This window comes from Oxyura jamaicensis, chromosome 10, assembly GCF_011077185.1.
Source record: "Oxyura jamaicensis isolate SHBP4307 breed ruddy duck chromosome 10, BPBGC_Ojam_1.0, whole genome shotgun sequence".
Classification (NCBI taxonomy): Eukaryota; Metazoa; Chordata; class Aves; order Anseriformes; family Anatidae; genus Oxyura; species Oxyura jamaicensis.
In genome coordinates, this window is record NC_048902.1 from 9,339,461 (window position 1) to 9,352,993 (window position 13,533).

The 13,533-nt window shown below is 66.8% G+C and overlaps 3 protein-coding genes across 3 annotated transcripts in view; 1 reads left to right on the top strand and 2 right to left on the bottom strand.

Moving 5' to 3' along the window:
• Positions 1 to 1,317: 1,317 nt before the first annotated feature.
• On the bottom strand, positions 1,318 to 7,259 carry SCAMP2 (secretory carrier membrane protein 2). The gene is made up of 9 exons (XM_035336115.1): positions 7,094 to 7,259; positions 5,995 to 6,075; positions 5,332 to 5,421; positions 4,996 to 5,113; positions 4,413 to 4,541; positions 3,739 to 3,898; positions 3,189 to 3,290; positions 1,774 to 1,891; positions 1,318 to 1,643 (listed from the first exon to the last, which is right to left on the bottom strand). Exons 1-9 carry the CDS (start codon positions 7,232 to 7,234, stop codon positions 1,497 to 1,499), a joined length of 1,086 nt encoding a protein of 361 aa, XP_035192006.1. The 5' UTR covers positions 7,235 to 7,259; the 3' UTR covers positions 1,318 to 1,496.
• Positions 7,260 to 7,545: 286 nt separating this feature from the next.
• MPI (mannose phosphate isomerase) lies at positions 7,546 to 10,556 on the top strand. The gene is made up of 8 exons (XM_035336114.1): positions 7,546 to 7,682; positions 7,807 to 7,934; positions 8,007 to 8,207; positions 8,288 to 8,429; positions 8,510 to 8,692; positions 8,903 to 9,076; positions 9,167 to 9,375; positions 9,894 to 10,556. The coding sequence occupies exons 1-8, from the start codon at positions 7,667 to 7,669 to the stop codon at positions 10,110 to 10,112; spliced, it is 1,272 nt and encodes a 423-aa protein (XP_035192005.1). The 5' UTR covers positions 7,546 to 7,666; the 3' UTR covers positions 10,113 to 10,556.
• Positions 10,557 to 11,047: 491 nt separating this feature from the next.
• The window catches only part of FAM219B (family with sequence similarity 219 member B), a 2,776-nt gene continuing 290 nt past the window's right edge, over positions 11,048 to 13,533 (bottom strand). The window contains exons 2-7 of the mRNA XM_035335940.1: positions 12,739 to 12,844; positions 12,569 to 12,650; positions 11,946 to 12,026; positions 11,621 to 11,669; positions 11,146 to 11,303; positions 11,048 to 11,108 (exon numbers count right to left, since the gene is read on the bottom strand). Of these exons, the coding sequence (XP_035191831.1) occupies positions 11,151 to 11,303; positions 11,621 to 11,669; positions 11,946 to 12,026; positions 12,569 to 12,650; positions 12,739 to 12,844 (471 nt within the window). The 3' untranslated portion in view covers positions 11,048 to 11,108; positions 11,146 to 11,150. The remainder of the gene's footprint in view (positions 11,109 to 11,145; positions 11,304 to 11,620; positions 11,670 to 11,945; positions 12,027 to 12,568; positions 12,651 to 12,738; positions 12,845 to 13,533) is intronic.

A 13,533-nucleotide genomic window follows, 5' to 3' on the forward strand; every position in this document is an offset into this window, starting at 1 on the left:
TTTTAACCTTTTTAAGCCCTTTTTAATTATGTTGTGTTGTAAAGCACGATCGTTTAACGTGACGCGTCGTTTATTGATTTCACGGGGAAAGATCAGACCAGGAAAAAGGGGAAAATACATGAGAAAGGTTGTGGTTTTTTTTTTTTCTTTTCTTTTCTTTTGTGTACAAAAATTTCAGGTTTTTGTCACCCAGGAAAACCAAACCCAAGCCCCCTGGGGAGCGGGGATCGGTTTAATTCCCCATCCCCATCATCACGGCAGAAACCAAAGCCTCAGGGTCTCGAGCACCTCCGCTCTTCCCCTTTTTCCCCCAAAAAGCAGTCACCGCACGGCTGCCCAGCCCCCCATTTTTACAGACCCCCCCAAAGCCCCCACCTCACCTGTCACAACAGCAGCTTTCAGCTCAAAGCTGCAGATTTTGGAGAATCTGGGGGCTGCATTTGGGGAGCTCGGGAGGGGAAGCCCCAAACCCCTGCAACCCCTGGGGACAGCTGGAAAGGAGCTGGGGGGGAGAGCACGGCCCCAGACCCACCTGGCCTTAGGGGTCCTGCTATTCCCTCGCTGAACGCCCCAGGGACACGGCTTCAGAGCAAAACAGGCATCAAACCAGTTCTTTCCCCGTTAAAATAAAACAGAAGGGGAGCTGTCCCTGCAGGGAGATCCGTCTGCGCCTCGGGGCTGGCAGGAGGCAGGTGGAGGATGGGGCAGGCAGGATGCAGCAGCCTGGTTGGGGTCCACCTCTCCCCCCCGACATGCAGCCCCCAAAGCTGGGGAGTGAAACAAGCCCCCTTCTCCCTCCCTCCCTCCCCGAGGTTACGGCTGCAGGAAGGGCTCAGCTCCCTTCTCTCACCGTGTCTGGAGCCCTGGGTGCTGGGGAGAGGGCACGGGACCCCCGGGGGGACGTGGGCCGCGGGATCCCCACGGAAGCAGAGGGGGATCCGCGACAGAGGGACAACGAGGGGAGATTCCCCTCCTCCCCGACCCCACCTGCCCCCAGGTTTTTCCTTGTGCCACGCCGAGGCCGAGCACGTGGGAGGTGGGGATGCAGCATCGTGTTAGGTGTGGTACCCCGAAGGTACAGCTCCCGCTCTTAAAATCAACGACAGGCTACATGCGAGTTACAAACCCCCCCCCCCCCCCAAAAAAAAAAACAGCAGATGATCAAGTTGTTCAGAGCAAAGGCCGATAGAAGACAGAAAGTAAAATCAAAAAACCTGCCTCTCCTCGCCCCCCCGCTGCAGCCGGGGCTGGGCAGGAGGAGACGAACGCCCCGGCAGAGAAACGCACCTCAGAGACGTCTCCTCCGCTCCCCGCGCCCTCGAGCAGGCCAGGGAAAACAAACCGTGATAAACCCGGCCCAGCGGAAGCTAAACCAGACCTCTCCTCACCCGGAGTCGGCGTCACAGAGCTAAGATGGTACCCACGGAAAGGGCACCGTTAGGAAATGGAGGTTGGGGCGACGGCGGGAGGGGAGGCGGGGGTGGCCCCCCAGGGGGCTAATTCCCCCGGAAAGCTCCGTGTGCGGCCGAGGAGGCCGCCCCGGCCGCTGCGTTCTGGAAGCTCCTGTTGGTGAGGATGCCTTGGGAAAACTCCTCCTGGGCCCTTTGGAAGCTGGCTCCCGTGCGGCGATACAGGGAATGCACCTGGCAAAGGGAGCAGGGGGAAAAACATCAGCCTGCAGCGGCCTCGCCGCCCCCCCAGGCTGAGCAATCCCCCCCCCCAGGAACACCCCACAACGGTCCCGAGCCATCCCCAGCCCTGCGAGGAACTCACCTGCTTCAGCAGGAAGAGCGAGAGGACGGCGCAGAGCGTGAAGAACGCCGCCACCACCATCATGATGACGGCCACGGCCAGGTTCCCGTGCAGCTCCGACAGCGCCGCGATCCAGCCGCTGCGAGGGAGAGCAGCGGGGTGAGCACGGCCCCCCCCCGGCCCCGAGAGTGCCTCGGTGCTGCCAGAAACCAAGGGGCTCCCCCAGGCACCTCCAAAGTCAGCCGAGCAGGGGAAAGAGAGGCTGCTGCGTTGGGAAACGCAAGAGGGAGGCTGCCAGACCCGGAGCCCAGAGCTACGTGTCACCTCTGCAAGAGTGAGGGGGAGGAAGAGGAAGGAGCGAAGGAAAGGCTACGGAAAAACCTCGCTGGGAACTGGCAGCGGCTGCGGGGCAGGGAGAACTCGGGGAGTTATCGGTGCTTAGCAGTGAGCAGAGCCACCAGGATGCCTGGCTCCCAGCGCCCTCCTGCAGTGCCCGAGCAAGGAACCTCTCCGGCTGCTCACCCACACGCAGGAGAGAGGGGACCAAAGGGGACAGCTGGGCTCGCTGCGCGGCTCCCAGCGCGTTAAAAAGCGGCAGAAACGCAGCACCGTGCACCACGGCCAAAAATAACCGCACTGCCTGGCTCGAGGGCACGGAGCTGGAGCTCGGAGCCAACGCTGTGCGGGCAGGGGGCGCGAGGACAGCTCTGCCCGTGAGCTGCTCCGCAGGCAGCGGGCAAAAATAGAGAGAGCTTCCACGGCACGCAGCTCCCGAAGGCTGCCCCTCAGGGGGAAGGCGCTGGCTGTGATCCTCCTGCCTCTTCTTCCCCAGCAGGAGCTGGGGGCTCGGCGTGCAGGCAGCGCGGGAAGGGGAAGGATGCGCTGCTTTGGGCAGGGGGTGACCAGGGAGCCTGGGCTCGTCCTTCAGGGGGGAGGCACCAAGAAGGGGTGAGAGGAAACCCTCCTTTGGGGAGGTTTTTTGGGGAGGTTTTTGAAGCACAGCCCGCTGGCAGCACAGGACCACGCTCAGGAGAAATTCAGGAAGGGTTTGGGGCCGGAATCCAGCCTGGAGCAGCTGCACGGGGCTGAGCCACATCCGGTGGGTCCCTGAGTCCTCGGCCTCCACTCGGGGACAAGGCAGGCATGGCCAGCACCAGGGGCTCAGCACCACCCGGGGACAAAATGCTTGGGAAAAGAACGGCAGAAGAGGCCTGGGAGGTTCCACACGCGCCTTTAGGTCAGGGACAGGAAGAGCAGAGGAGAGGCAGCCCAGCTGAGACCTGCCAGCGCCGCGTGGCAGGCGAGAGACGCGGGAGGAAGAACGGAGCCGTCAAAGAGAGAGCAGCCACGGGCCCCGAGCTCCTGGCAGCCACAGCCCTGGCGAGGAGCAGCACCAGGGCAGGGCTGCGCCGCGGCAGCTCGTTCAGCCGCCTTACCTGTCTCCCCAGCCAGGAATGCCGACAGCCTGGATGACGTAGATTGCGATTTGGCAGAAGAAGATGAAAAAGAAGACGAAGAAGCTGAAGGAGCTGTCAGACCTGCAGGAGAGACGGCAGCAGGAGTGAAAACCAGGGACCTGGTCCCTGGACGGATTCCCTCCTCTGAGAGGAGGAAAAGCACTTCGGTGACCCGCCTCCTCCAGGGGAAAGCTGCCGAGGGGAGGTGATTTCAGGAGGAACTCGCGCAGCCACACAGCGTTCAATGCGCCCGCTGCGTTTTCTCTGCACATTTGCAACGTGCACCACCACATTTTCTTCGAAGCAGCAGGGCCCTGCGCTGGCCAGCCTCGGATTTCACAACGAAAAAGGGGCACCCCGAGCAAGTTCCATCAGGTTTTTCGGATACGTTCAGGAACAAGTGGGTTTGATCTAGTCAGTGATGCGAAGAGCTGGAAAGATCCCCCAGGCAACACGCTCGTGGAGCAGGCAAACCCCAGCTCCTCCCAGCAGAAGCCACGTGCCCGTGACAGAGGAGAACAGTACTTGCCTGAAAGCCTTGTAAATCGGCCGGTACCAGCAGAGGAAGGCACAAGGCGTGAATAAAACGAACCACAGGATTGAGAGCCCAAAGTCTACTCCTCTTTCCGTCTGGACCGTGAACCACGCCAGGCAAGCGAGCAGGTTCAGGAGCAGGGTGACCGAGTGCACTGCGCGGGACGGGAGAGAAGCAGCTGTAAGCCCGCGGCCACCTCCCAACCCCCTCCGAGCACCTCCTGTCCCTCGCGGAAGACACAAAGCTCTGCAGATGTGACAGTTTTGGGGCCACCTGATTTCCTTTCTTCCACGGGAAGGAAAATGGGGCTTACCCTGAGGCCCTCACCTGGCCCCGCTGCTTGCAAACACGTCTGAAATCCTTTTGGGACTGAGGAGCGCAGCTCAGGCTGCTTTGCACCTGGTCTCTAAGCGCACTACCCAGCACTGCTCAGAGCCTCACACTGTCCAGCCTCCTTTAAACAAGGACCAAAACTGTCCTGAACGAGCTGTTCCCAGAGCAAAAGCCCTCAGCCCTTTACACCTGCCTCCATTTAAAAAGGTTCAGGAAGAGAGGCACTGTTTGACCCGTGCAGACAACACCCACGGCGCTCGCTGTAGGACAAAGGGCAGAATTGGTACAGGAACTTCTCCGAGACAGCTTTTATTGCAGCTGAAGGCATTACTCACGCATCCACAAGTAATACAGCATCTTGCATATCCGCTGGTAGTCGGCCGGGATGTCTGCGGAGAAATCCTGGTAGAAGCAGGGCTTGATGGGGCACTTCCTGGGCAGGGGCGGCCAGTTGTTCTGCCTCGCTGCGGGAGGGAAGGACAGAGGAGCTCCGCACCCACCCAGAGCTTTATCAGCGTGCCGTAATTTCCGAGGAGCCGCTCGGGTCTGCTGACGTTAAAGCCTCGGGAGAGGCTCGGTCTCGGGGAGGAACGAGGCTCGAGCAGCACTCCCTGTGACGGACCCCCACAGCCATCACCACAACCGCTTGAAATCGAGGTCAGCCAGAGCAAAACAGTGTTTCCCCCTCAAAAAGCCTCGCCAAAAAGCCAGGGCCGGGCCCCAGCAGCTCCGCTCCGAGCCCCTTTCCTGCCCAGCCCTCAGGGGCAGCCAGGCTGCGGGAGGACGGGCACGGCCCCAGGCCCACGAGGCAGGAGAACGGCACCTCTGGACAGGCCAAACCCGCCGCTGCCAGCGGCCGTGCTGCCAAACGGAGCAGCCCAGGCATCCCTGGGCCGCGGCGGGCGCGCTCCTACTCACGGTTAATGCTGGCGGCGTTGCTCTGCAGCTCCCTCTCCTTCTTCTCCAGCTCGGCCGCCTTCCTCTCGAGTTCCGCCTGCTGCTGGAGCAGCCCGGCCTGTGCTGCTGCAGCCACAGCCTGAAGGAGGGGCAGAGAAAGGTCAGAAGCCCTTCCCCACGCGAGGCAGGCACGGGGAAGGGAAGCGGAGGCGATTCAGCAGCAGCCCCGGGGTGGTACAAACAGCAGCTAACAGGGCGGGGGGCAGCTCCCGCAGCCAGGACCCCGGCCCCTGCCGCTCCCCCGCGCCCCCACACGTCGGCACGAGCCGCTTCAGGCCCCCGGGGGCTGCGCCTCACCTGCGGGGTGGGCTCCACCGAGGTCTGCAGGACGGCGGGCTGCGAGTGGCCGGCAGGCTGCGTGGCCGGCGTCGTCCGCGCTGCATTGGTCTGCAAGGGATGAGGGAACACGGTGACACTTCTGGGGGAGGATCCTCAAGATTCAGCACTGCCACAAGGAGCAGGGGGCACCGCTCGGGGGAACTCCCTCGCTCCCTAACGCCCCGCCTGGGGAAGCGGTGCCCAAGGACTGCGGGCACAAGACAACCCAGAAGGGATCCCCATCAACTGTTTAAGCTGCAAGAATTATTTTTATCCCGGTTTCCTCTTCTCCTTTTCCCCACATCACACGTGGCAGCAGCCAGGAAATAAGGCTGAAGTTCTCGTGGCAATCCACAAGCGGTATCAGCCCGGCTCCCGGCCCGCAGAGCGGACAAGTATCGATGTGTGCTGCCGCAAAACACCTTGCCCTTACGCTGCACGTGGCTTTACCGGGAGCCAGCCCCTGAGAAGCTGCTGCACATGAGCACAGAGCTCCAGCTGGGGGCTTCAGTGCTCGCAGCGAGCCAGGCACGCAGTGTCTTTGGGAAACCGGCCGTGCGGGCCTCGCTTTTATTTCCCTTTATGCTGCACTGCCAGGGGGTGTCCTAGAGCGCTACAGGCACCTCCACGACGCACACGCACCAGCTGGGAGCTCTCCGAGAAGGGGTTGAACTCGTCCAGGCCGCTCTGGCTCGTGTTCGTGAGCTGCGTCACCGAGGGGTCCTGAGAAACAGAAAGAGGAGAGAGCCATCAGCACCAGGCACAGCGAGGGCTCACACTCACCTGCTCTGCCTCCCAGCCTCTTCCTTCACCTGGGAACAGTTACGCAGCCTATTTGCTAACAGCCTGTTTTATTTTTACGTGCGCTCGCAGCACCCCAGACGGCCGGGTCCTGCCCGGAAGGTTCCCCGCACGCCTTCCTGCCCTCGCCCGCAGCACGCGGCCGCTTTCCCCGCACGCCGTGCTCCCCGTGGGAAGAGCCCTGCTTCGCAGCGGGGATTGCAAGCGGGCGGTTTTCAGCCAGCGCTCCTCTCCCCGTGGTCAGGGAACCTCGGGGGACTCACTCGGGGGTCCTGCTCCCAGCACGGGGAAGGCGGGGGCAGGCAGCAGGGGTTAAAATACCCCGGTTTTAGTCCCCACTGCGGGCTGGGGCCAGGCTGTGGGTGAGCGACTGCCCCCTCCCAGCCCGGGGATCACCCCGAGGGCAGGACAACCCCACACCCACACCAGGCAGCGCTGTTTCGGGTTAAATCCTGGGGTTTCGGGGCCGCAGCCCCCCGCCGGGCTGCCCTGGGGGTGGGGCTGCCAGCAGGGCCCACAGGGCACGAAATCAATTAGCCCTGCTGCTAATGAGGCAGAGCACCTCACGGCCCCGCCCTGCTTTTAAGACCGGGCTGCCCACCCAGAGCCTCCCCCCGCCGCCCCCAGCCCCCCAGCAGCCCCAAACCCGGCCTTTTTTCCCCCAAAACGCCCCCCCCCCCCAGGGCTGCGGCGTCCCCGGAACTCCGCGGCTGGGCTGCGGCTCCCGGGGGGACCCAAACGGCGCCGGACCCCGGGGGGCGCCGGACCCTGCCGGCAGCGCACACCCCCCCCAGGTCCCGCCCCCGCGCGCTGATTGGCTGCGGCGCGCCGGAGCCGCGCGGCTATTGGCCGGCGGGCTGCCACTCAGCGCCACGGCCCGGCGGCGCGGGGATGGGGGGGGGAACGGGGAGCGGGGGAAAGGGGGGGACGCGGCGCGCACCTGGAAGGGGTTCACGTCCACCGGGTCCGCGAACGGGTTGGTGTCGAAACCCGCCATGGCGGCGCTCCCCCACCCCGCTCCGCTCCGCGCTCCCGCCCCGGCCGCCGCCGCGCCGACACTTCCGGGAGCGCCAGCGCGCATGCGCCGCCCTCTCCCTCCACGTGACCCCCCCCACCCTCCGCGGGGCGGGGGACGCCCTTCCCCGGCGTGACGTCACAACGGCGGGACGGGGGGCGGGGCTTCGGACGACGGGGCGTGGCCTGAAGGCGGGGGGCGTGGCCTGGCTGGGGGGCGTGGCCTGGGGGCGCGCCGAGCCCTGCGGGGAGCCGGGAGCCGGGAGCCGGGAGCCGGGAGCTGGGAGTCGGGAGCCGGGCCCCGCAGGGCCCCTCGGGCCGGGACCCCCGGAGCAGCCCCCAGAGGTGCCCCCGCGGCGCCCCCCCGGCCCCGCAGTCCCCTCGCAGCCCCCGCCCGTCCAACCCGGGGCGCGCCCCCTACGGCCGCTCTAGGGCGGGCGTAGGGCGCTGCCCCGCCCGGAGGGGGGAGGCGCCGGGAGCGGCACCGGGCGGCACGGCCATGGCGGAGATCCGCGGTGAGAGCCGGGGGCACCTCGGGGAGACCCCGGGGGCGGGCTGGGGGCGGGCTGGGGTCGGGTTTGGGGCCGGGTTTGGGGCCGGCCGGCCGCTGACGGGTGTCCCCGCGCCGCCGTCCCGCAGTGTTCCCGCTGGCCTGCCCGGTGCAGAACTACTCGTGGGGCAAGCTTGGGCTGCAGAGCGAGGTGGCCCAGCTGGTGGCCAGCGGCGACCCCACGGTGCAGATCGACCCCGAGCAGCCCTACGCCGAGGTGAGTCCGTCCGTCCCTCCGCCCGCCCGGTGTCACCCCGCAGCGGGTGACTCAGCCCAAATCCCCCCCCAGCTGTGGATGGGCGCCCACCCCAAAGGCGACGCCGCGATCCGGGACAACCGCATCCCCCAGAAGACGCTGGGGCGCTGGATCTCGGATAACCCCGCCTGCCTGGGCGCCAAGGTGAAGGACGCCTTCCAGGGCCGCCTGCCCTTCCTCTTCAAGGTGCTCTCGGTCCGCACCGCCCTCTCCATCCAGGCGCACCCCAACAAGGTAGGCACGTCCCGGCGGCACCGGGGGGGGCTCCCCACGCACCCTCGGGGACGTCACCCCCACCGCTGTCCCCTCGGCAGGAGCTGGCGGCCAAGCTGCACGCGCAGTTCCCCCAGCACTACCCCGACGACAACCACAAGCCCGAGATGGCCATCGCGCTCACCCCCTTCGAGGGCTTGTGCGGCTTCCGACCCGTCGAGGAGATCGCCTCCTTCCTGCGGGGTAAGCCTTCGGGGAGGGGGGGAGAAGGGGACGGGGCCCGTCCCCGTGGCCCCGCTGACGGCCCCGTCCCCTCGGGGCAGCCGTCCCCGAGCTGCGGGCGCTGGTGGGCGAGGTGGCGGCGGAGCAGCTGGAGCGCAGTGCCAGCCATGACCCCCGCGGCGTCTCGGCCGCCCTGCGGGTCTGCTTCACCCGGCTGATGAAGAGCGAGAAGAAGTCCTTCGTCGACCAGCTCAACACCCTGGTGCAGAGGATTTCCCGAGAAGGTGCCCGAGAAAAAACTCCCGGACCTCGTTCGGGCAAGGAGGGGAGGCTGGAGAGGGGGGAAGGGGGCTGGGGGTGGGGGAACCGCACTCGAGGCTGGGATGGGGAGGCTGGGACGGGGACACCGGGATGGAGAGACGGGGATGGGGAGGTCAAGGTGGGGGGGGTGGGATGGGGAGGCTGGGCCGAGCCCCACGGTGCTCCCCCTGCAGCGGCCGAAGGGCAGGACACGTCGGGGAGCAACGGGGACCTGCTGCTGCGCCTGCACTCCCAGTTCCCGGGGGACATCGGCTGCTTCGCCGTCTATTTCCTCAACCTGGTGAGGCTGGAGCCTGGGGAGGCCATGTTCCTGGCGGCCAACGAGCCCCACGCCTACCTGCAGGGAGGTGAGCGCCGGGCACGGCTCCGTGGGGGGGTACAGCACCGTGCAGGGGGCACGGCTCCGTGGGGGGGCGCTGACACCCCGGTCCCCGCAGACTGCGTGGAGTGCATGGCGTGCTCGGACAACACGGTGCGCGCCGGCCTCACCCCCAAGTTCATCGACGTGCTCACCCTGTGCGAGATGCTCAACTACACGCCGGCGCCCAGCAGCTCCAAGATCTTCCCGGCCGTGCAGAGCCCGCTGGACCCCAGCGTCTTCCTCTACGACCCGCCCGTGCCCGACTTCACGCTGATGAGGATAGAGGTGAGCCCGCTGGGGGGCCGCAGGGAAAAGCGAGCCGCTGGTGGAGCTGAGCCGGAGCCGGGGGGGGTGGGAACGTCCCGGGGTCGCTCGGCTTTTCTGCGGGGCTGTGCTTGGCGTGGTTTTGGGCTGTGGCACCCGCCTGCGCTGGGGACGCCGCTTCCCGGGTGTCCTTTGTAGGGCGTGGAGTGGGTCGGGTGGGAAGGGACCCTAAAGCCCACCCAGTTCCTGCCCCTCGAGCCCAGTTCCTGCCCAAACCCCACCCGACCTGGCCGTAACCCCCCCGGGATGGGGCAGCCGCAGCTCCTCGGCCTCCCAGTTTGGCCTCTTGGTTTCTTGGGGACACCTGTGTCACCCGGGCAGTGCCACGAGCTCCTCCCCACCCCGAGTTCTTCCTGCTGGGCTGCTCGAGCAGCCCCGGGCGTGGGGAGGAGGAGGAGAGCGATGGGGTCTGCGGGAAGGGGGACGAAGGAGGAGGGGAGCCGCGGAGACGCGAGCGGTGGCGGCCGCTCCCGTTGCAGATCCCCTCCTCCATCAAGCTGTACCTGGTCTCCGCCGTGGACTCGGCCAGCATCCTGCTGGTGGTGCAGGGCACGGCCGTGGGCACCTCCACGGCCGCCGCCTCCGAAATGGCCCTGCGCCGCGGCTCCGTGCTCTTCGTCTCCGCCAACGAGAGCATCTCGCTGCGCCCCTCCTCGCCCGACGGGATGCTGCTGTTCCGAGCCTGCTGCCTGCTCTGAGCCCGCCCCGCCGCGCCCCGCCGTAGATAGAAACCAAAGTCGTCCCGGCCCCGTCGCTTGGAAGCCGCCCCCCAAAGCGGATCCCAAAGCCGCCCGCCCCCGATTTCGTGAAAAAAAAGATCAGCTGGGCGCCCGCCCTGCGCCTCCCGAGGTGACTTTTTGGGCAGAGGGCTCGTGTCCCCCCGCGCCACGGCCCTCACCGGTGCTGCTAACGCCCGGCGGCGTGGGGCTGCCGCGGGGCTCCGGGGTTTTGGGGTTCCCCTCGGGACTGCTGCTCACCCCGGCCAATGTGATGCTCGCTGGGGCTCCCCCCGGGGGGAAGGGGGCGCTGGGTCGGCCTCAGGTGGTGCTGGGCGCCCCCGGCCCCACGGGGGGCTTACGGGGTGCTGGGCCAGGGGGCCTCGGGTGACTGGTGCTACCAATAAAGCGGTGACTTTGTCCTCAGCGCTGCCTGCGGGGCTGGGGGGGGGGGGGCTGCTGCCTCCCCCAGCCCCAAATCGGGTTCCCCCCCTCGGGTTCCCCCTTCCCCACCCGTGGGGAAAGCAGATGGACGCGGGGACGGAGCGGGGAGAGGCCTCGAGTAGCAAGAGCCTTTTACTGAGTGCTTCCTTGGGTAGGATACAAAAAAGGAGAGCGTTTCTCTCCGGACGCCGAGTGTTAAAGAAAGGTTCCTCCCTCAGCCCCCGATTGTCCCTCGGGGGGCAGCAGGACCCCGATTTAAGGCAGCGAATGAGACCGGAATGGCCCCGGGGGGGAATAAATCCTCCTGTGGAGGCCGTCGGTCCTTCCTGAGCAGCAGCGGGGGCTGGCAGCAGGGAGCAGGAGCACCGGGAGCCCCCCGCGCGCCCCAGGAGCCCCCATCTGCTCCCGTCCCACCCCAGCCAGGTGACAGCGGCGCTGAGCCACCCGCCTGCTGCTGCCACGTGTCGCACGGAGACCTCGGGGCGCAGCGCAGCTCCTGGGGTGCCACCAGACTCCCCGAGGGCCGTGGGGAGCGGAGGCTCCGGAGCTGTCCCGCGCCCCCCGCGGGAGCCGTGCCTACTGCAGCACGCAGCAGAGGGAGTCCCCGAAGCACCACGGGCACGGGGCGGCGGCGGGTTTCGGGGGGATGAGGTCCAGGTCCTCGTCGTCAGGGACCTCGTCCAGGTGGTAGCCGTCCTGCAGCAGCTGCCGGCTCAGCTCCTGGTTCACCTGCTGGGGGGACACGGGGCTGTGAAACGCCCCCGCGCCCTCCGACGTGAGAAAATCCCCCCATTAATGTCACCCGCGGGCTGGGTAACGCTACGGCGGCAGCGCAGGCACCCGGGGGAGGCACGGGGGGACGGAGCCCGGCGGGTTCTGGGTGGCCTCAAAGCCCGGCAGGGCCACGGTGGCGCTCGGCAGCTCTGCGAAGCCCTCAGCTGAGGGGGATGCGCACAGAGCCGAGGGCATCACTGGGTTTAGCGACCCCCGGCGTGGAGACGGGGTGGGGGGGACTGCGGGGGGGCAGGAGCCAAACCTGGACTTGCCTCGGCGGAGGAGTAGCCGGAGGAGCCCCTCGATTCCAGCTCCCCATCGCTGCGAGGAGAGGAAAAGAGTCAGAGCGGGCACCACGAGCACGGGGCCGCTTGAAAAGGGATTTGAGGGCAGGGCGGCTGCTAGACTCAGGGCACGCAGGGCACTCGCTGCCGGCTGCCCAGCCCAGCAGGATGCGCCTTCAGGCTCTCCGAGCAACGAAATCGACCACAAAAAAATGGGGTTTGGGGGGTTTTTAGGTCGCTCCTCAGTGAGTCCCACCCCGATCCTCCCCAGCCTGTCTGCCCCGTGCCCCGAAGGAGGGCGCAGGGCGCTCACCTGCCCGAGCTGGGGGACACCAGGCCGTCCTCTGCCACCTGGCTGAGCGCCACGTAGCCCCCACGGGACCTCGCGGACCTGCACGGGGACACGGACGGGTGCCAACGGGGCCACGGGGCCACAGGGGTGGGGAGCAGCGGCAGGAACCCGCAGCCCCAGCGCCTGGGTGCCCGCCGGCCTCAGGGCACCGCCAGCATCGCAGCACCCCCAGCCTCCGGTATCCTCGTCGTCTTCCTCCCAGCATCACCATCCTCCCAGTATCCCCAGCCTTGTCTTCCCAGTACCCTCCTCATCATCCTCCCACCATCCCATCCTCATCTTCTCAGTACCCTCATCCTCCCCCTCCCGGTATCCTCCTTCCCCTCCCAGCATCCTCATCCTCCCAGCAGCCCCATCCCCCCCCCCCCCCACCATCATCCCCCCAGCATCCCCATCTTCATCACCCCAGTATCCTCATCCCCATCCTCCCAGTATCCTCCTCATCCTCCCAGCATCCCCATCCTCCCGCTATCCCCGTCCCCCCATCCACCTCCCCATTCCTGGTTCACCCCAAGACCTTCTCACGCAGTTTTAACCCCCAGTTTTGGTTAAAATAATAATAATAATAAAAAGGGGGCTCTGACCTTTTAGCCGCTGCCTTTCTCGGGGTCCCCCCCAGCAGCCCGTGCCATCGCGGCGCCGCCTTCGCCGGCTCCCGCGGCCGCTCTGCAAGCACCGGGGGTGAGAGCCCGAAGCCCCCGCGGCCCCGCTGGGGTTTTAGGGCCGGCTCAGGGGCGCCCCTAAGGCCACTTACGGAGCTTGGCGTGGCCGGCGGGGGGGCGGCAGAGCAGGTAGGGGCCCCTCCTCTCCGCCCCGGCGCTGCCCCGAGCGCTCGGCCGCCTGCTCTCGCCCCGGGGCGGCTGGAAAGGAAAAGGGGAGAGTTGGGGCCTGACCCTACAGAGCTCCCTGCGTGTGCTGTGTGGCCCCTCTAGTGCCCTACACGTGCTGTATGGCCCCTACAGGCCCTGTACATGCCGTGTGCCCCCCGTGTGCTCGCTCTGCTCCGGTACGGCCTCTGCCCTGAGCAGCCCCTGCCCGACCCCGTGCGCCCCTGTAGGGCCGCGTGCTGCCCCGTGCACCCAGCCCAGCCCCACGCAGCTCCCCGCACGGCCCCGCACGGCCCCGCGCACGTTCCCTGGCCCTATGCTGCTCCCACGCACACAGCCCAGCCCCACGCTGCCCCGTACGTGCGCTCAGGCCCTATCCCGCTCCTGGAGCACAAAGCCCCGCACTGCCCCACAGACGGACTCCAGTCCCTCACTGCTCCCCATGCACACAGCCCCACACAAACCCCCAGCCCCATATAACCCCATATAGCCCCCCACAGCCCCATATAACCCGACACAAACCTACAGCCCCATACCTATACCCCAGGCCCATATAGCCTGATACAGCCCTACACACACACACCCAGCCCCATATAGCCCCATACATGAACCCCCAGCCCCATATAGCCCCATATAACCCCGTACAGCCCCATATAACCCCGTACAGCCCCATACAGCCCTACACAGCCCCATATAGCCCCATATAACCCCCTACAGCCCCA